The sequence below is a fragment of the Vigna umbellata genome, chromosome 3 (assembly GCF_029865625.1).
Source record: "Vigna umbellata cultivar VRB3 chromosome 3, Vumbellata_1.0, whole genome shotgun sequence".
Lineage (NCBI taxonomy): Eukaryota > Viridiplantae > Streptophyta > Magnoliopsida > Fabales > Fabaceae > Vigna > Vigna umbellata.
The window spans coordinates 5951437-5973848 of record NC_142167.1 but is presented as its reverse complement, the minus strand read 5'-3'; the positions used below and the strand labels follow the sequence as shown (position 1 = coordinate 5973848).

At 32.0% G+C, this 22412-nt stretch overlaps 1 protein-coding gene across 1 annotated transcript; it reads right to left on the bottom strand.

The window, feature by feature from the left end:
* Window positions 1-19825: 19825 nt before the first annotated feature.
* Window positions 19826-22181, bottom strand: LOC124848579 (homeobox-leucine zipper protein HOX27-like). The gene is made up of 4 exons (XM_047326297.2): window positions 21729-22181; window positions 21010-21350; window positions 20713-20792; window positions 19826-20565 (listed from the first exon to the last, which is right to left on the bottom strand). Exons 1-4 carry the CDS (start codon window positions 22045-22047, stop codon window positions 20172-20174), a joined length of 1134 nt encoding a protein of 377 aa, XP_047182253.1. The 5' UTR covers window positions 22048-22181; the 3' UTR covers window positions 19826-20171.
* Window positions 22182-22412: the final 231 nt, after the last annotated feature.

Below are 22412 nucleotides of genomic sequence, written 5' to 3'. Positions count from 1 at the left end.
TTCTTATTTAAGAAAACATTTAGGTTAAGTTTAAGCAAAATGGTTAAATATTAGTCTCCATTTTAGATACAAGATGAATGTAAAGGATAGAAATCGGTAAAAAAGTTGTATTTTGCATTCATAATATATGTTTTTCATTTTTATTTTTAACACTTACTCCTGTCTATTAAATTAAAGAAAATTATCAATTTTACTTCACAACGATAAATCTACCTTAAATTTATACATTTCTGTTCCCAAAATTACTCTTCTTATTATTAATACTTTTAATTACACATTATCTCAAGGAGTCCATTATATATATAAAAATACTTGTACTTTGCCGATAAAAAAAAACTCTTATACATTATAAATTGATTCGTACAAACAGTAAATATTTTGAATTTGAATTTTAGAAAAGAAGTACAAATGAAGTAGTTGGCAAACCAGAACTTATTTAGTTGAAATTAAAAAATGAAAAATAAAACGCATTCATTATACTCATTAATTAAGCACTTCACACATGTATTAAGTTAGCCATATGAAGTTGAGAATATTATGCTTATTGAGTATAACTTACATAAGACTTACTGTTCCCAAAAATATAGGTGTAATTAATTTTGAGGCATTTAAGTGATTTAAGGTATTTTTGTTTTAAATAAATGAAAGATATTAAAAGATTTATGAGATCTTTTAAGATCTTAGTATCATTGTTCAAACTAAGGCAGTCATAGAAAATTGACAGAAATAAATGAAAGTTGATTTCAAGTACTACATCATAATAAATAAAAACTATGAATCATGATTGAAAACAACAAAATATAATGATGGACATGTGAGTTTTTATTATGTATCTAAGTTAAACTTTTTAATTTATGTAATTTTAAATTTCTTATTGAAAGTGTTAAATAGTATATGAGTGGGACGAATTTATTAAGAAGAAGGAGGGAGATGCAACCACGATTTTTTTAATAATATTGAAGTAGATTTAGTAAATTTAATTAATTATTATTGTTAAATAGTCGAAGAATTCAATTTTAAGTAAAATCGTATCTATGATTAACTACTTCAACTTTAATAATTTTAAAGTGAAGTTATATACAAGAATGATGAGCATAAATCAATAATGACTTTAGTTTAGGTCATTTTATCTTTTACTTTTGGTTTACAAGTTTATTTTAGCACACTGAGTTTATTGTTTTTCACATTTGTGGTGTATGTTTCTACTTGTTCACATATTTGTCAACTTTTTTTACATCCATCAAATTTCATCCGCTTGAAAACCCTGCTCGTTGGTGACACATACGATGACTCACTTGTGTAGCATATCGGGTCACTCACTTGCATTTCAGATTGAGTGCAATCCTAAACCTTGAGCTATCTACTAAAGTTAAGAGGAAGAAGAAGAAAGAGAAGAATGATGGTTAGGTAGTCATGTGATATAGGTTTGTAAAACCTTGTATGTGTTTATGTTTATAATTTTATTCGTTAGGTTCTAAGTAGTCATGTGATATAGGCTTGTAAAACCATATCTATACCTTGTCCTAGAGCTGTGAGGTGAATTGGGTCATGCAATGACCAATTGTTGATTTGCAATTGAGCTTCAAATGCTATAGCAATTGTGACAAGCACATGAGGGTTTGGACTGAGCATAGATGCGTTGGGTGAGCCACAACATGCTCTAGGTGAGTCTATCTTCTTCTCAACCACTCTCGGCTTATCCTTCTTCTCCCTCTTGTTTACTTATCACACATACTCTGACCATTTCAGTTTTAGTTTCTCTCTCACACACACTCCTCTTCACGTTGTCATCAACATGGAACAAGAACATGTATCCACCACAAACTCACATTCCAGCGCACACTTCTAGCAAGGAAGGAAAACCCGAGCTTTACCACTACTCATAGAAACGTGTCCCATCTCTTCCACGGGAAGGAAGAGAAAATTGAGACCCTTATACCCAAAAAATCACTCTGGTTTAGAAAGTGTGGAACAATACTCAATAACCAAATACATTGCATCTATAAACATCCAACACATAACCAAATACATTGTATCCAACACAAAGATAACTCAACAACATCATACACCAACACATAAAACACTTACCAATTTCTCAATAACCAAATACATTGCATCTATAAACATCTAATACATTGCACAAACTTACCTCCATAGAAGACCCCGAAAATGGCCTCCCTCGCGTGTCATAGTGGCAGCCACCATCACCTACCGCTAGCAGCCACCACTACAAAAAAGAAGGGCATTACCAAAGGCCAGGAGCCCTCGGAAACAGCCCGAAACCGTCGGTAAAAGGTAATTACAGACGGCTTATCGATGGCCAAAGAGCCATCGGTAAATCCCTTGTCGCTAACATTTACCGAGAGCTTCCGCCCTTCGGTAATTAACGAGGGCCAAAAGCCTTCGGTAATTACCGAAGGGCCAAAAGCCTTCGGTAATTACCGAAGGGCGGAAGCCTTCGGTAATTACCGAAGGGCGGAAGCCTTCGGTAATTACCTAATGTGGGTAGTTACCGAAGGGCAAAAGCCTTCGGTAAGTTGAAGGCAGATCTAAGGCACAATTGTATTTCTTATGAAACCAAACTGTTCACAACACAAACAGACATGCATAACATTTTCGAAGCACATACAAACCTGCATAATGTGCATCTCAATGATGCAATCATTGATCAGAAAAACAATATAACATTTGAATCATCCATTAATCCATAGAACGTGTATTTATATTTAAAACATAAAACAATGTAACATAATGATGTTCTAACATCCAAATCATCCAATTGATCTAACATTCAAATGATCTAAACTCCAAATGTTCTAATATCCAAATGTTTCTATACCAACTAATAACAAAATGAAACTAATAATGTACATAGTTATCATCAGAATGATCTTCATCATCCTGCTCCTTTATAGATGGTTGGACTGATGTGGGTTGGACTAATGTCGGCTGGCTTGATGAGGGTTGGACTGATGTGGGCTGCTGAGGGACAGCGGGTGACGAGAAGGGTCGTGGCTGGGTCGGAGGGATATTGAATTCATCCTGTGAAGTTTCAGGAAACACTCTCATGACCAAGGCCTTAAAGTTTGTAAACTATGCTCTCAAATCAGTGATTTCCTAGTCACGTTGCTTCAGTGCCTGCGTGAGGCGGAGAACAACCTCGTCAGCAGTAGTGGTGGAAGAAAAAGGTTGGTGCTTCAGAGTACCTCCTCTCGATGTTGTATAGTTTGCAGCAAGTTGTCCTGCACCGTACACTCGTCCCTTTTTCTTCCTACCAACGATGTCGACCCAGCATTGTGTCCTACGGATGTCGTCTTCTGCATTACTCACATCATCTGGTGTAGGAGTTGACTCATGTTCATATCTAACCTGTGAAAGTCTCGTAGAAAATTCTTCCTGTTGAAACATTAAAAGCAATGTTAGGGAATGATAGAATAACATAAATGAAAAATTAGTAATAGTAATAGTGTTATTTGCTTACATGAGTCTTCCGAGATCTTTCATCAACGAATTGATTAGTGTCCTTCCTTACATGAGTCTGTGCAAAGACCTCATCAACATGGACCGCCCGTCCTAGAGCTTGTGCTTGTAACATAATTTAGAATTACAAGTGTACATATGAAATAGAAAATACATAACTTATATATGAAAGAAAAAGTTATGTAATGAAATTTTACCATACGGATGACATGCTCATGAGTGGTTATCGACCCACCAGTATGCAGGGTGCCACCTTTTTCAGATGCTTTGTTCCTCTGGGCTTTGGCACACTTATTGCGAAACTCTACTGTATTCCAATGAGCCAGTAAAGAGTTCCAAATTTGTTCGCCCAGCCAGTAAGGGCGTTCTCCTACATTGCGGGCATCCCTAAATGGGTGTGCGTGAATTATATTTCATTCAAATGTGCTGAAAGAAGCACATGATAACAAGGAGTGTTTTTTGTTGTTGAACTTTTGGAATTGTCATAGTTTTCAAGTACGAGAAAGACTCAGTTATGGAGGTGACTGAAGAAGAATATGAAAAATGTGTATCACCTCATCCCCTCTTTTTCTCCAACAATGGTGACACTGTGTTCAAGTTTGACAGAGCAGGCTTGTTCTACTTCATCAGTGGTGTTCGTGGTCACTGTGACAGAGGGCAGAAGATGATCATCAAGGTCTTGGATATTGAAGCAAGTCCCTCACCCCAATATGCAAATAACACTACACCAAAGCCACATTCAAAAAGTGGAGTTGCTGAACTTAGTCCCATGAGGATCATGACAGAGTCCACAGTTTTTGTTTTGTCAACCTTCTTCCTTCAGCTTTATGTTTGATTCTTATGTGTTATCACAGTCCTAGGTTTATGAGTAGCAGTTTCTTTATTGTTTTCGTCATGTGTTAGTGTTGGAAGGATTGGACTTTGTTATTTGTTAATGTTTGTAAAGGTTATAATGTTGACAATTCTGGGGGCTGCTGGAGCTCAAGAAATTGGAACACATCATAATAAGGGAGGACCTTAAATGCAAAGCAAGTGAGCTATCATGAGTTTGAGAAGTTCGTTAAGGAAGAAAGTTCAAGGCCATTGGCAGACCTTTCAACACCATTGTGTTCAGCACATCAAATGGGGAGTTGCAGGATAGGTTCTAATCCAAAGCAATCAGTGGTGAATGAGACAGGAGAAACATGGGAAATGGAAGGCCTTTATGTGGCTGATACAAGTGTCTTTCCCACAGCTTTGGGAGTGAACCCAATGGTCATTGTTCAAGCTATTGCTTACTACGTAGCACAATCTGTCCGAGAAGTTCTCAGAATGAAAAGAAGTAAATGAGGGGAAAAAACGTGTGTTGTTTCTGTAGCTCCAATGTTACTGAATTCTCAGAAAAAACCACGTTCAAATAATTTGGTGAGATAGTTTGTCATTTTGGGCACGCCACACAATCAACTAATCAAGGAGCTTTACACAAAATGCTCCACTAATATTTTCCATGGTTAAATGGTTTAGAACAAGTCCAGAACAAATTATAAAAGCTAAAAATTAAAGCAAAACAGTGAAAAGAAGATGAAAAATAGGAAAAATGAGGAGTGAAGAGACTTACATATCGACGCGAAGTCGAGCAGTTGTGTTGTCTTCGGTTGTTGCCTCCTCCACGAACCCCACACCGCTCTCAACGCACTAGGAAGCCCCACGTCATCGTTGTCGCCTCCTCCACGAAGCCCTCCTGAGCAGCGACAACCAATTTGTCACGCAGCCCTTGCAACCACAGAACGAATCGCCACCGCAGAATGCTTACGCGAAGGACAGAGACGACGTCCGTGAACAAAACCTCGCAGATTTGGGGAATGTTGGTGAGGGTTCGATGGCTCGAAGAAAGGGGGAATGTTGGTGAGGGTTCGAAGAAAGAAAGGGAAACTTTTGGCTCAAAAAATGAAAGTTAGCAGAGGGAAACCCAAGTCTGCTGGGGTTAATTACACCAGCACCTTACCGAGGGTCATATATCCTTTGATAAGTTAATTCACCAAAGCCAACCCCGACGACCCAAAGACCTTCAGAAAAAAACCTTCGGTAATGAGCGCATTTCCTATAGTGCACTATCACGTAGCGCCCGACGTCACCTACCGTCACGTAGAGCCATCAACAACCGTCACACACTGCCACCAACCACCAAGCCTCGATCATTGTCGTGCCACGCAAGGGAGAAAGGACAAAGGGAATAACAAATTTGGAGAGGGGGGAATGAAGGACGAGAGGAATAACCGGTGGTGGTGGTGGTGGTGATGGGGAGGAGGGGGTTCAAATTAAGAAAAGACAGGGAGATTGAGGGAGAGGGGTTCTGCACATTGAAAATAGGGGAAGGTAAACCCAATTTATGATTTCATAAATTCGAAGGACTTATCAACAATCATCGTTCGTCGATAATGATTGATGACATTTATTGACGGTATTACCGATGAATATATCTGTGATAAGTTATGAAGTTCATTATTGACGACCATATTTCATCAATAACTACCCATTTTCTACTATGTTGATAAATCCGTAAGTAACATGTTTTACCGGCGGATCATATGTCATCGGTAATAATCCACCGATTATTTCTATAAGGATAATGATACTTTGATAACATTTTTTTGACAACATTTTAACACCTTCTACGTGTCATTATGTGATTGGTCCATGTTGGTGTTTATGATTATTATTATTGATTGTGGAGTAATTTTAGACCAATCACAGAATGACACGTAGATGATGTTAAAATATTGTCAAAAAAATGTTGTCAAAGTATGATTATCGTTTCTATATAATTATTGTGTAACACCCCAAAATATAAAACATCTCACACCCAAATTTATTTCATTAATAAAGAAAACATCGTACAATATTACAATCCTCCATTTAGGAGTAACATAGTTCACACTAGAAATACATTATAATTTCACACATAAATAAAACACTCTTAATTTTATTTATGTTTTATTTTTTTTTTCTTAAAATATTCTTCATTTTTCTGCTGCTTCCTCCTTCACTTGAATTGGTTCAGACGTCGTTCCCTCATCTGCTCCCGTATAACAAAAACATTATACGATCATCGCAAAAATAAGATTTTTCCGGCACAAACAAACAAGTAAGGGTGAGCTACCATGCAACATTCAAAGAAAAACATTACACTATTGCTATACGTAATACATTCACCATAAATTCATGTAAAATGCAATTATCATTCTAGACTCTATTATCCGGATATAATGTTGATGGAAGTCTCGGGTGGTCATGCACTTGTGGTGATTTCAACAACAAAAATTTTGGCCAAATATAATATATCATATCACCCACAAGGTTAATCCATTAATGTCTATAAACATAGACTAGGACCTCCTACTACTCTCACCACATAACACATCCTTCTCTAATTGATACTGGAAGATTATTAGAGTTTTAGGATAACCACCAACAACAGGACCCTCAACATCAACATATACACTAATACCATACCAATATAGAATCTCTCCATGAGACTCATATCATGCTCATTTTCCTCAACTCATGTCATACTATTACAAAATCTCCTCATAAAACTCATATCATGTTCAGATTCATAATTTCATATCAACATCATAAAATACATTCAACACAGAAATCATACAAGATAAATATATTACAAACAAATTAACAATAATAAAATCTTACTATAAATAGTCAACGGAGAAGAATCAAATGTTTGACAATCATTAAAATAAACTTAATAAAAACTCTTGGGGAAACAAGAAGTTGAATCTGGCAGAGCCGGTTAGACAACTTCTCATCCTTCCAAGAATACAACATAATTAAATAATAAGAATAATGACAGGTTTGGGGAAATAAGAAGTTGAATCTGGCAGAGCCGGTTAGACAACTTCTAATCCTTCCAAAAGTAAAACGAATAAGGAAAACAATATAAAGTATGGGGAAACAAGAAGTTGAATCTGGCAGAGCCGGTTAGACAACTTCTCATCCTTCCAAGAATACAACGTAATTAAATAATAAGAATAATAACAGGTTTGGGGAAATAAGAAGTTGAATCTGGCAGAGCCGGTTAGACAACTTCTAATCCTTCCAAAAATAAAAACGAAAAAGGAAAACAATATAAAGTATGGGGAAACAAGAAGTTGAATCTGGCAGAGCCGGTTAGACAACTTCTAATCCATCCATAGGCAATTAATAGCATACATATGCATAACATAATCTACATCACATTTTACAACTATCACACTTGGATTTAAGCACAAAAGCATGTTCTCATCAAATATTCAAAATCATACAGAAACAAAATACTTCACACTCAAGATTTAAGATCAACCAAAAGCAACATATACAAGACTCAAAATAATACCAAACAAAATGTAACTCCCCTTACCTCTATTCCAGACTTAGGTTCCTCTTCTCAAACCGTTCTCCAGAAACTTCCAGAATTTCCCCTCTTCAACTAGAATTTCCTCCAACTCTCTCCTCTCACAATTTCCCTAGAATTTTGGTGCAAATCTTCATCCTCCCCCCCTTGGCTATTTATAGCCAAAAATTTTTACTATTCATTTTTACTATTCACTTTTACTATTCATTTTTACTATTCAAAAATTATTTTTTATTCACCATTCTTATCTCTGAATAATTGATTCTACGTGGAGTGTCCTCTTCCACAATTTATTTTAATATTTTTTTTTTAACTATTCACTATTCACTATTCACTATTCACTATTTACTATTTACTATTTACTATTCATTCATTTTTTTTTTAACTTTTAAAATAAATTCTCAAATTTTTAAACTCCTTCCTTTGAAATTATTATTATTGTTACCTATCATAAATTTTAATTAATTTTTTTTTTACCATACTTTTATTAACTTTATAAAAATAAAAATAAAAAATAAAAAAACAACTATTTATTAAATTTAAATATTTTTTTTTCATGGGTCTTACATATTGTAATTCAATCTTTATGACAAAATAAAAAAAATTACGTTAATGCTTATAAGAGACTTTAAAATATATAAAAACCATATCAAATAAAGGATAAATAAAAAAATATTGAATCACTATTATAAATATAAATCTAGGGATAAAAATACTATTAAACTTTTTACTTATTGTTACAAACATTACTGTCTAGAAACCTATTAATAATTCAATATTTTAATATATAATACATTAAATTTAATTTATTATTTAACTTTTTAATATAACATTATTAAATTCTATTTAAACAATGTACTCCAACATTTTATATAATTTTAAGTTTGAAATATGATTTTTTAAAAGAAATATATTCTAATATAAAAATAATTTAATAAATATCTCAATAAATTTCAACAAAAATATAAAAAAGTCCACCGGTGTGTACACACAATCTCGACTAGTTATTAACAATCTCGACTAGTTATTAACAAAACAACAATGTTTAATATATTAAAAAATTCATACACATTTAAATTTTCTTTAAATAAATTAGTGAAAACACATAAGTTGTGAATTTAATTTTTTTAAGATAATAAAAAATAATAAAATTATTGTTGTAATTATTATAATTATAAAATTAAATATAAATAGTTTTTATAATTTTATTATAAGTAGTTTTTATTTTATAGATAATTATTTTGAATAAAAAGTAAGTTAAGTTTAAAAAAATGTCCAAGTTAAAAAAAGGTTTAAATTGAAAAAAAACACCTAAAAATTAAAATTAATAATATTTATTTGAAGAATAAAATTGAAAAATAAATTTAGACACCAAAATATGATCTCTTTACATATTAGTATAAATAAAATAAGTTAAAAATATTATTTTAATCCCTAACATGTGTCAACTAACAGATGTACATAAATTCGTCAAAATTGTGTTTTAAAAGATTTATATATTGAAAATATTTGAAATGAAATATAATTATGATATAAATAAAAAAAAGTCAGAATTTAATTAAGCATTAATCTATCTCGGGAAGTGCTTTGTTGTGTTGTGTGTATTAATTGACTAGATATAGTAAAAGGTATTTTTCATAAACTTTTTCAAAACTTGACACTGTTTTCTTATTTCCCACTAATAGATTACTGAAAGATAGCTTTAATTATTGCAATTCTGCTTAGTGGTTTTGCACTGTTGTTTATAATGTGTGAAATATTCCACACAGAACTGGGTTTGGCAATGGAGCCACCTCTTATGATATAACATTTCATGAAACCTTAATGCTTATCCAATATCAATAAGCATTACAAAACAATCTCTTTAGCTTTTTGCCTTTTGTGGAAAATTTTAAAAGGTTGAAGAAAACTAAAAATGGAAAAACAAAGCCATATGTTACAAAATTAAAGAGTGCTTATTATAAGTTGATAAGTGTATGTTATCATCTTGAATCAATCATTAACACCTAGTCATCACTGCTATTTAATTTGTCATTAAAAATATATATTTCACAATTTTTTAACATCTTTGGGGCAATGTTTATACTTATTTATAAGAAAGATAGATAGGTTTAGAGAGAGTCATACATGAGATTTTATAAAATTTATAACACGAAAATTTATAAACCCTCAGAATATATTGATAAGCCATAAAATTTAAGAATCAGAATTTTAAATAAGACCGTATATTGGAAAAATAAAATATAATTTTTTATTTTAGAAGTAATTGTTTAAGAAATTTAGAGAAAATATTATTAAAATGAAATTTTTATAAAATTTATAACACGAAAAAAAAAGTAATAACGAACTTTTAAAAGTGATATAACATAAAAATTAAAACCTCATATTAAAATTGATTAATATATAATTAAAGAAAATAAAATATCATGAATATTATATATATATTTAAATTTTGAGAAGAAGAGAAAAATTCTTCCCTAAATTAAGACTTAAGCATTTACATTTTGGTGTTTTGAATATTATGACCTTAACAAGATTTGGATTAAATAAAAAAGTTGGCACTCGTGGTTTGACTAATTGCAATGGCCATTGAAATATAGGTTAATTTTCTTTGATAATGGTGCACTAAGTGGGAAGCACTTTCACATGGGATAGGTATAATGTAAAGATATTACAATATCAGGATTGGCTTAGAATTTAAGTTAGATCTCCCACTTATGTCAATGGTGTCCATTAACTAAACTTTAGCAAAATCACAATAATGGATGAAAAATAAATATTACTATTTTATTATTATGTATTTTTTTTTTAAGATTTAAGTTTTAAGTTCTTCATACATGTGACTACCTATTAAATTTATTAAATTTTTTATATTTATCAGATACTCAAAATTTTTTATATTTTCAATTGAATTCTTGTTATTTTTTTTTGTTAATTGAGTGACATGTCTTGTATTTTGTCATGTTGCCTTATTTCTTTGTCTTTATGCTTAATATAAAATGATAAAAAATATTTATCGTTTTATAATAATAAGTTTTATTAATAACAAAACATTACATTTTTAAACATATAAAGATAAGAAATCATGGTAACAAAATATTATAACAGCCATGTTATCTAGCTAACAAAAAAGAGATAACAAAATAAACAAGAGATTGGATTGAAAAATATAAAAAATTTAAATATCTAATATTAAAAAAATTTAAAAACTTAATTAAACATAGTCAAACTTAAAATTTAATTAAATTCTTTTAAATACAAATATTTTGAGACAAAATAAATAAATAAATATATTATTTAATAAATTCTGGGATATTTTAAATGTTAGTCTGCCAAATCCATTTCACCAAATTAAAAACAAATAACAATGAAATCTATCTGAAAGTTGCTTCCGTACTTTGAGTGGAAGTGGGGTCTTCCGGTCTTGCAACAATTTTAGAGTGAAAAACTTAGATTGAACTTTTGAACATACTATACCTTATTCTTCACAAATCATATCCAACATTTACCAACCCATCACGTCCATTACACTCCATCAAACCTAAAAAATATTACTTATACTTTTGGATAAATTACATTCATAACTCCTAATCTTAGGTCAAACTAAGCCTGCACCACCGTTCCTTCACTTTTCACTCTTTCGGACTTTTTTAATTTTTACTACACATTTTTTTCATTCCTAGCTAATCATAATTAACTCAATGTACAACTTTTTCATCGTATACATATTTAAATATATGAAATATGAATATGTTTTTATTAAGAATATTATAAGTTTAATTCAATCTTTCAATTTATAATATAAGGTTTGTATTTATTTAAATATTATGAATTGGTTTTATTGTTAATTAATATAAAATTTTTAATTTTTATTTTTAAAATTAATATATATATATATATATATATATATATATATATATATATATATATATATATATATATATATATATATATATTAATAGATAATCAAACAATAGTTTGATAGCGAATAAGTAATAAATTTTATTAAAAAATTCTAACTCATAACTCTTATATTATATTATTAAATACATTTTAAATCTAACACGAATTTATATATGACTTTGAAACTTCAAGTAATGTTAAATAAAAATAGGAGCTGCCTACACAACCACTGTCTACACAATGTGAGAATCCGTCCATGAATGTCAACATCCGTTTAAGGGTATGTTGTTGAAATTGGCCATGTAATTGAGGACACTAGATTAAGGACTGTTTATTTATGTCATCAAGCAGGAAGAGTTACAAGAAGAAGTGACAATGATCTGTTTATTTATGCAAAGATTGGGTAGAACCACTATGATTCTAGATCATACCAAAATCTATTCTACCATATCGGTGGGTTTATAATTCATAATGATTGGTCTCCTTGGACCTTAACATTAGTAGATTATTAAGGAGTTCGGTATCAGTTGAAGGCCCAACAGATATCCCACATCCGTTGTGGCCTTTTGCGAGCTCTGTGGAGGCGAAAAACAACAGAGACAACACATTATACAAAGACAACACAATATACATAGCATGAGCAACAAGAACACAACACATATTCAAACAATAATACACCCTAACATTCAAACAAAGCTAGAAAGCTAGAAAAGAGTAATGGAGAAAACCAACCTGGATGGATGGAGACGAAAACAAGCCGCAGCGAAAGCAGGATCTGCGCTCCTCCACGTCACGAATCAGCAGCAATAATGAAACCCAAAAGGTGGGGAACACAAGAATCAACGAAAAAGAAAGAAAGGGAAGGAAGAAGAGAGGAACTCAAACAGAAATGGGAAAGAGAGGAGAGAACTCATGAGATGTGGGGGTGGGGGTGCAGTTGTGCTAAATGAATATGAATGAGGTAAAATTAGGGTTTGAAAAATAAATTAAAAATTTGTGGTGAAAGTAATAAAGTTTTAACCTTTAACCTGAGGGTAATTTTAAGGTAATATGACTCAAGTTTAATAAGTGTTCACTTTTTTCTTATTTTTAAAAAAATATTTTATGGCTAATATTTTTATAATAGTTTTGAAAATATATGCAAGCTATTTTGATGTCTACTGGTCGCATTGAAGCTAGGAAAATAAATAAAATTTTGACCGTTAATAATTTTTTGTATTAAAGAAAAAAAGGTTTGTGAAATATGACAGAAAAGCATAACATAAATGATTGGATGATATATAATAATGGCAGTTGAACATTCTACTAAGGTGATAAGGTCATGTCTTTAATTTTTCATTTTCCCTTTGAGTTTCCAATGGAGATGTGAAACAAATGGGTTCATGGTCGGTTCCATATTTTAATCATAAGCTTTGCTTTTGCATGAGATGTGCTTTGTCTCTTCATTTATGTGTCCACCTGCACACCTCAACTATGAGCATTAAGATTTGAGAGCCAACACATGCCTTGCATCAGTTATCATCTTTCATCTTATTGGTGCTACCTTAATCATACAAAATGATGTCCTTGTCTTTTACCATTTATAAAAATTCACTTCCATGAGTTTTTTTTTTCTCAACCATTTGTGACAAAGAATTTGGAAAAGATAAGGAATGCATATTTATTGTGTACATAAAATCTGGTATTTTATCATTGGAACCAAATAAGGATAAGAATTTATATACATGTCATGATCCATTGCACTATTTTTTATGTCAAAAAGTATGCTCCTATATTAGGTTAAGTAACCTGATACGTCATTGTTAATGAATGTCTGAATTGAAAAGAAAAAGAATTGATTTTTTTATTTTATTTTATTTCTCTTTACATAGTGCTTATACCATCCTCCCCAAGTAAATGTTATGATACGTGAAACAATTTAAAGGGATACTTTGAAGAAAAATGAGAAACTTGATGAGACGAATATTACGAAGTTGCGTTGTCCAGTGTAAGATCATTATCTCATACGAGTGGGGAAGAATATGCTTTAGAAAAAGTAATCTGAAAATTGCTAAAGATAACAAAAGAAATAATAAATGTTTGTTCTCCAACATAATAGGGGTACTTTGAGTTATATAGTGTTCGATTCATCACCAACAAAAGCTGAGTTAGAAAGGGCACGAAAGATGAAAAATCATATGATCACATGTGGATTAGCACCATCAAAGGTCTCTGAAAACTTCCTACAAGCATAGTTTTTCATACAGATTCAAAACTTTTAAATCACTTGGAGAATATCTCTTGGGAAAACCATGAAACAATTTTTCTTCTTCTATCAGTTGTCATCTCTAAACTGATTTTCAAACAAAAGATAATCAATAGGACTTTGTCTTAAGATCTATGATATCTAGAAATTTATGAGAGTGGAAAAAACTTACTTCACATAGAGTTGTATACAATAGAGTAGTCAACACTATAATTTTCCATTATTCCTTTGAGATTTTCTATGAATTCAATCCCTTAACACCTCTTAACCTTATACCATTTCCAAAATTTGACTGAACGTTTATAATGATGAATTTAAGTCACAAATTACAAAAGAATTGCACACTAAAGTCAAAACTCAAATGGAAAAGGTTAATCGATATGTTAAACATATAAGGAATAAAGAAATATTAAAGGAATAAAGAAATATTAAGGTATTAATGATTATATATAAGTTTACATTTTCAATAAGTAACTATAAGCTTCGATCATAGCAAATAATATCAAGTTTTTATATATCTAACAAGTTTATCAAGTGTAAATCAATATAATATAAGATTTCTTCTAGTAAACAAACATAGTCTAACTAGCATGATTACTTGCTTCTAGTACAAATAAACATAGTCTAAGTAACACTCTGTAATAGCATGATTACATAACTAAATTTAGTATTACAATTTTGAGTATTAAGCATCAACAAGAACTTAAATATAGTTTACATTTAAAGTCATCCAAGTTTTTCATAATATTTTATAAAATATCTTTCACAATATAAAAATAATCCAACGTTGAGAGGATTGTACAAAATATAACTATATACAAACATAATTTTTATTAGTCCTTCAACAATTTCATTACTGTCCATTATTTTCACTTGTACTATCATACAAAGTATTGTTTTTTTATACTTGTTCCAAAACTGGTATAGAAAGTGCCTTTTTCTATACAGGTTAAAGTTACAACCAGTATGCAAAAATTCGTCCAAATCATCCAAAAATTCCAAAAGATCACCTTCTTTGACTAAATCAATCTCATCAAAACCTAAACTTTTTTTCTAATTCTAATTTCTTCGCAATAACTCATACACAAGTGCTCCCCCGTGGCGGCCACTGACAAAAACTCGTGAACAACCTCCATCACATACCTTAATGACTCCTTCACCAACTCCTCAACCAGTTTACCTCCAAAGGGGATGAAAAACATGTTTCCAAAGTAACACTCCATCATTGCTTCGCTTTCTTTGTCACCGTTGGTTAGTCTCTTCCTTCTATAAACCTGTTTTGGAAATAACCTGTTTACAATGCCCATTTTGGAAATAACTTGTTTACAATTTGTGTCTCTTGAAGCTCCACAAGAAAGTCGAGAAACACTCTAGCTTCATGCGCGTGAGGGACTGCATATGTTGTTGCTGCTCTACCGTGATAAATATGTGGCAAGAATGGGTGGCAGGAAATGGTGGCAAGAATGGTGGTGGACAAGAAGGAGATATAGTTGTAGAGGAAAAGAAGGTGAGAACGAGAAAGGGGAAAGAGGAGAATGAGGGTTAGGGATTTGGGACCTCTTTGTTTACAAATAAAAAATAAAAAAAAATAATTTCTATATCGATTCAAATTAAAATCAATATAGAAAGTTTTCTTATTTATTACAAAATTTTTATTGCGTCTACTTTCTATACTGGTTATAACTAGAACTTGTATAAAAAGTTTTCTTATTAATTACAAAAATGTCACCGTGTTCATTTTTGTATTGGTTATAACTAGAACCTGTATAAAAAGTTTTCTTATTTATTACAAAAATGTCATCACGTCTACTTTTTATACCTGTTATAACTACAACTGGTATAAAAAATGTTATCTTATTTTCAATTATGTCACCACACCACTTTTTATACTTGATGGATTATAATCGGTATAAATAATCACTATAAACAAATGTTTTTTGCACTAGTGCTACCTGCACCTTCTTAGGGTATTCTTCATGTCACAAAGGGTACAAGTGTCTTGATTCAAATGGTAAAATCTATTTTTAAGAATGTTATCTTTGATGAACACAATTTTCCCTTTGCCCCTCTAATCCACACTCCTTTATTGTCATCTTCACCTTCTAGGCTTCTTCCTCTTGTCATCATTCCTACTACTACTAATAATCTCACTTAGCATGCTACTCAGTTCCCCCTAGTTGTGTCACATCCCTTTGTTCCCTCTCTTCCCGAGTCTCCTTCTCCACTTTCACTTGTTTCTAACCTTCCTTTAGTGTTTGTAGCGAGTTCTTCCTCTCTTAGGCCTACTCATCCTATGCAAACACGCTCTAAATGAAGTATTGTCAAGCCTCGTTGCTTTCCTACCTTACCTTACCTTTTATTGTTGTAGAACCATCTACTATTAAACAAGTTTTCTTCTCTCCTCTTTGGAGACAAGCCATGCAATTTGAATATGATTCTTTAATGACTAATAATATGTGGCATCTAGTTTAAGCCTAAGAGTTTTTCTATGATTTTCCTAGCTTACTAGGTTTTCAAAGTATTTAACTTATCACCTATGTTTCAACTATTATGACATTCTAGTGATAACCTATTCATATGTTCATTTTGTTTAATGTTGTTTTGTTAAACTTCAAAACATATAAGATAGTGTTTAGACATTTTAGTCTTATAGACGATTTTGTCTTAATAAACTTATCTCTTGAAGATCTTTAATGAAAGCAACCTTTGCTCTTGATACGAAATGATGGAACCCTTTTCAAGAAGCTTGATGAGGAGTCCTAGAGTAGTTTTGTGGAAGACTTGAATTGATGAAAGAAGTGCTTCATAAAGAGTGACTTGGGGATAATTTCTTGAAGGAGGTTCGGCCAACCTATTAAGAGAGAGCTAAGAAGAGTCTTAGAAGAAGACAACTACTTGATCATAGAGAAAGTGAGACACCAATTTGGCAAAGTTTCACTATATTCAATTCCTATATGTTTTTACAATGGGAGGAGCTCTCCTTTTACAGGAGAAGGAGAACCCTCTAGAAAATAACGAAAAGTACTTGTATCTAAGAGGTGCTTTAAACTTCAAAAGGTTCTAGAAGCTTCTTTTGTCCAAGGAGAGTGAACAAAAGTCTTTTCTTTCACCAACTGTCTAAGGGGGGTGCGTGAGAGTCTCTCCCTTAAATGATCGGCCACGAGGAATGTTCCTTCACCCTTCCACGTCCAAGTGGCCCTTCCAAGGCCCAAAGCAAGCCTAAAGTGGCGCTAAAGTGCTCCAAGGCCCAAAACTAGCCTAATTGACAATATCTTGACAACTTTGACCTTTGCTAACAATTTGAGCCATAACTTTCTCTACAAAACTCCAAATGAGCTGAATTTTCTTTTATTGGAAAGTAGACTCAAAGGGCTTTCATTTGATTGTAAGCACATATTTTTAGACCTTTGAGCTAGATGCAATGAAATCTTCAAAATCGCCTATTTTATTAATCTCCCTAGATGGATAGGTCCTTAGCCCAAAATATAAGGCCTAAAGAAAGACACGTGTACATATTTATAAGACTTAAGAGAAGGGAAAAACAAGCTTCAACACACCATCTCCACAAGAGTAAAGTCTTTCTTCTTTTATCTCTCTAGTCATAGCTCAAGTTGTAGCTTCTTGGAAGGTTCTTCATCAAGCTCTCTAGATGCTTTTTATTGTATTATTGTATTATATATTGATTTAACATTATTTTAGTAGAAGAAAATATTCCATTTTTTTAACAAAAAACAAAGTAAAAGATAACATACGGTTAATTTGATGTGTTTTACTATAACACCAGATGTTTAACACACATAAAAAAGCTTAAAATAACATAGGTCAAATGTCATTTTTATGTAAAAAAAAATCACTTTTCATAAAATAAATATAAAATTAGTGTTTGTAGAATTAAATTTCTTTATTAGCATATTCAGTTTTAAATAAATTATAGTAGATTTAAAAATATTTGATTTACTTTTTTAGTTTATTTAAATTAAAAACGCTTTAAGATGTTAGATTAAACAAAAGGAATTTACAATTTTTTTTGTATGTTTTCGATTGAATAATCGATTATTTTTCTATATAAAGTTTTCATCGATCGAAAAGAAATATTAATGTGTCAGTCCCGTATATAATTTCTTTCTCCATGACAAGTGGTGGTTAGTCCAGAGTGAATCTTCCGTAAATGTTTTTTTAATATATGATTATAGGTATTCAAATATTAAGAATGCGATTAATTTAAATAGAGCAGAATAAAGTTAATTTAAATATTTAAATTATTTATTCAAGTTTTATTAAATGACATTTCCAACTAGAGATCTCCTTCCCTTTCATATTTAACAGTTTTAAAAAAATTATATTTGTAAGAAAAACTAGTAAATTTGAATATCCTATAGAAAGTCAATATTACTAATATAATTTTGAAAATCATATAATTATATTCAATGATATAATTAGTATAATACAAAGTACAGAAAATTGAAAAACACTCTTTAATAAACATGAACAATAAATTATTCCTAAAATCTCAAAAAATATATTGTATAAAATGAACTATAATATTCACATTTTATAATAAATTAATAATTATTCATTAATTGTTACGTTTATTAATATGATTGATTTATTACAATCAATTATATTATTAATTACTTATTATGAGATTTAAATATTTAACTATTTAATTTATATGTTTTTGGGTTACATAAATAATTTTTTTTTCTATTAGTAATAATATACTCTTTATTGTACTTTTTTCATTCTTCTTCTCTCGTTTTATTTATAACACATTTACAATTAATATTATTTTATTTTTACGAATTAAATTTGAAAAAAAAATGAAAAACACAAATTAAATTTCAGCTTATATTTTACTTATAAAACATTAGCGATATATTTTCAAATTATAAATTCTTCTATTTTGAAAATAGTTAATTAAAATATATTATTACGCATACACAAAATTTAATTTTGAATGTTATAATATGATATATAGTTTATGTATTTACAAAGACATAATTACATATATAAAGAAAATTGAATTTGTTATTGTTTTAATTGAATTGTCTGAAACCGAATCTGCTGACATGTAATATGAACAGGTGTTGTTTGGTAAATAAAATAGCAAGAGTTTGGTTGTTGGAATTGAAAAGAAAGGGTTTGTTTTGGAAAAAACTTGAGGACTCTCGTACTCTCATTTATTAATTATAATAATGAAAAGTGTACTTCCCTCGTGCATACTCATAATTGGGGTACCCCACTTTAGGGGACAGTGTTTATCAATGTGGCATTCCTGTCCTGTCCCTTTTAGGTCTCAGTCCCATTTGTTGCCCTCCAAAGTCCCACATCGGAAGCAAAAGGCATGCAATTGCCCCCTATCAGTGTGCCATATCAACACTCACATACCCATAAATAAATGAATTTAATGAAGCAATGAACCACCACCACACCATTTTCTTTGACTTCTCTCTCTCTCTCTCTCTTCTCAGGTCTGAACTCCTCTTCATCATGAGTGACTGCTGAGGTTTGAAGTCTTCAAGAAATTAAATCATTAAAACTTAGACCAATCCACACATTTGAAAGTCTCATGGTCTTTTCTGTAAAGCACACCTTATCATCACCATTACCCATACCATACCTACCTAACTCTAATTAATCACCTATTTAATTTTGCACCCACATTTGAATCTTTCAATTAATTAGGGTAACCTTTTTCATCTTTCTTCTACTTCTGTAAGTAATACTACTATGTGCAAAGATAATTCTATTATTACCATACATATATATTCAATTTATTTTTCTTATTTGTTTTTAAGAAGTATAGAACATAGAAAAAAAAGGTAAGGATAGTATCGTTTCCTTTTCTCTTTGATTGATTGATATCTATCTTCTTCTTCGGTGTCTAAAATTTTCATCTCTCTTCTTTCTGATTTCACTATGGATAAAACCCGAGAAAGAAGGAATAATACATGGAGATCCAAACAAGAAAAAACAAAACCCAATTATCCAAATTCTGTATGAGCGACCCCTTCCACCACCACCCCACCAAGAAAACAAAATAAAGGTAAAAACTATGAGGCTCTCAGAACTAAATTAACTTCCCTATATACAAAATTGAAATAAAACTTTCCAAGCCTGGACTCAGTAATAATACTAGTCTTGATCTGCATATTTTCAAGATGATGGAGATTGGTGTTGATGGGGTTGTTGGGTAGTGTGGACAAATGGATGAAACCTGGGTTTACTAAATGGGAATCCAATGGCTTTGGAGGGTGAGTCATTGTTGGTGGCAGTGCTTTTGACAATGGTCATGGCTCCTGAATTTGCATTGATGGTGGCATTAGGAGCACTCTGAGAGGAGGAAGTGGATGTGGAATTTGTGGCCACACGTTCACAAGAAGGGCACATGGTCAAAGTTGTGGCTGGTAATTGCATGTAGAATGGGTTTGAACTCTTCAAAGCCCTCAATTCTTGAAGCTCCTTGTGAAGTCTCCTATTCTCTTCCGTTAGTGTCTCACAACACCTTTTCAAGTACTCACAATCCACTTCTGTTTGCTTCAACTTCGTCCTGCATGAACACACATACAAACACATCATATTTCTAACCAATAACAAAGGTTAACATACCCTTCTGTTTACAGTTTAAGAAAAAGTATTAAAATCTGCATAGAACACAAACAGAAGGGGACTAGAACATGTACTTATGATGTCGTACCTTGCTCTTCGGTTTTGAAACCATACTTCTACTTGGCGAGGTCGTAGATTGAGTTGTTTAGCAAGAGCAAGCTTTTGTTTCTGCATCGCAAGATTACGTGTCCAACACTATTATTAGTATTAAACACCAAATCAAAAATCATTCAAAGGCTTTGTACAAATTATCATATGGTTTTATTATCCGGACCAATTTTCATATGACATGTTTCTTAAATTAGAAAAAAAAAGAAGTCAGTCGCCTATCACATAAAAATGGATCAAAAACCATGATTGAATCTCAACACTTTCTGAAACTCACAGGATTAAGAGTGTTGTGTTCTTTGAAACTCTCTTCGAGGAACGCAGATTGTTCCTTGGAGAGTCTGAGTTTCTTTCTGGCGTTGCCGCCGCTGCCGTTGTTATCATCCTCATCACTGGCTCTTGAAGAGGCCCTTTGATCATAAGCTTCACCCTCATAGTTCCTTTTATAGAAACTCCCTCCTCTGTTGTATATGCAGAGATCCATTTGAAACGACGAGGCTGCGCTGTTCGGAGATGATGACAGCGCCGCCACCTCCTCTGCCTCATCCTCCGCCTGCGGCGGCTGTGCGTTCACGTCCAAGCCCCTGGAAGAACCTCCCAACTCAGATGATAAACTCCCTGCACGTGACCACACGAGACCCGTAAGCCATCAACGAGACTCAAATAATACCAAATAAAAGGACAAAATCTTATATTCGATGGTGGAGCAGTTTATCTTCCAATCAAATTGATGTTTTAGAGTTTCATTCAGATAATCTGAAGAACGTAAATCCTTATCACACATTGCTGAAGTAAAAACTGTAAAAAAGAAACTGTACGGATAAATGTATAACACTGTATTTAAGTCTTTTTTTTTTCTTTTTTTTTTCATGGAATGAATGGAAAGGATTTGAATCTCTTGGATACGTTGTTTAAATGGAAAGGATCGTGTAAGAGACTGCAAAAAACAATCAGAAAAATTGCTTGGTGGGTAAAAGTGAAAAAGTGGGTCTTTACCGTTTTCAGAAGGAGGGTGCCATGGGAGATAGAGTTGAGGGAGAAGATCGAGCTGATGCAGAACTGGGTTGTTGTTGTTGGGTTCGGAAGGATCTTCTGTTGTATCAGTGTTGATGTTGTTGTTGCTCTTCTGCCTTGTTTCTTCTTCTTCTTCAAATTCTTCTTGTTCATCTTGCCGATCCTTTCGTGTAGTGATGACTGGCCCAATTGATAACGCGGTGCTGAAGCCTAACCCCAGTTGGTTGGAGGCTTCACGAGGCTTTTCCATGAAGCCGAGCAAAGGCCTTGAAGAGTCTCCCAAGCTCAAACCAAGTTCCATGATCTCTACTCTGCATAGGCCAAATGAAGAGAGATATAAAGAGAGAGAAAGATCTGTGGTTTGGACTGAGAATTAAGGAAGAGAAGTTTGAAAGAGAGAGTCTTTATAATAAAGAGAGATAAGAGAGAGAATAGTACGTGATCATAGGATGACCGAAATGGTCACCTTTCAAAAAAGAAATAAAAAAATGTATTTATATTTAGTGGGTCTTCTCTCTTTTTCTTTAGTGTTGAAGTTTTTGAGAATTTAAAAATAAAAAATTTAAAAACTTGTGCAAGGAAAAGGGTGTTTGACCGACAAAGGTTACCAAGGTTGACAAACACACGTGAAACCCTATTTTTAAGATATAGATACTGGTATGCTAG

Bases quoted from the DNA above. Each gene is read 5' to 3' on its own strand.
- LOC124848579 (XM_047326297.2), bottom strand. From the start codon at position 22,047: ATGGAACTTGGTTTGAGCTTGGGAGACTCTTCAAGGCCTTTGCTCGGC. The intron at 20,793-21,009 runs GTGAGTTTCAGA...CTTGCGATGCAG, and splicing joins AACACAACACTCTTAATCCT to AAACAAAAGCTTGCTCTTGC. The intron at 20,566-20,712 runs GTACGACATCAT...GTGTTCATGCAG, and splicing joins TTTCAAAACCGAAGAGCAAG to GACGAAGTTGAAGCAAACAG.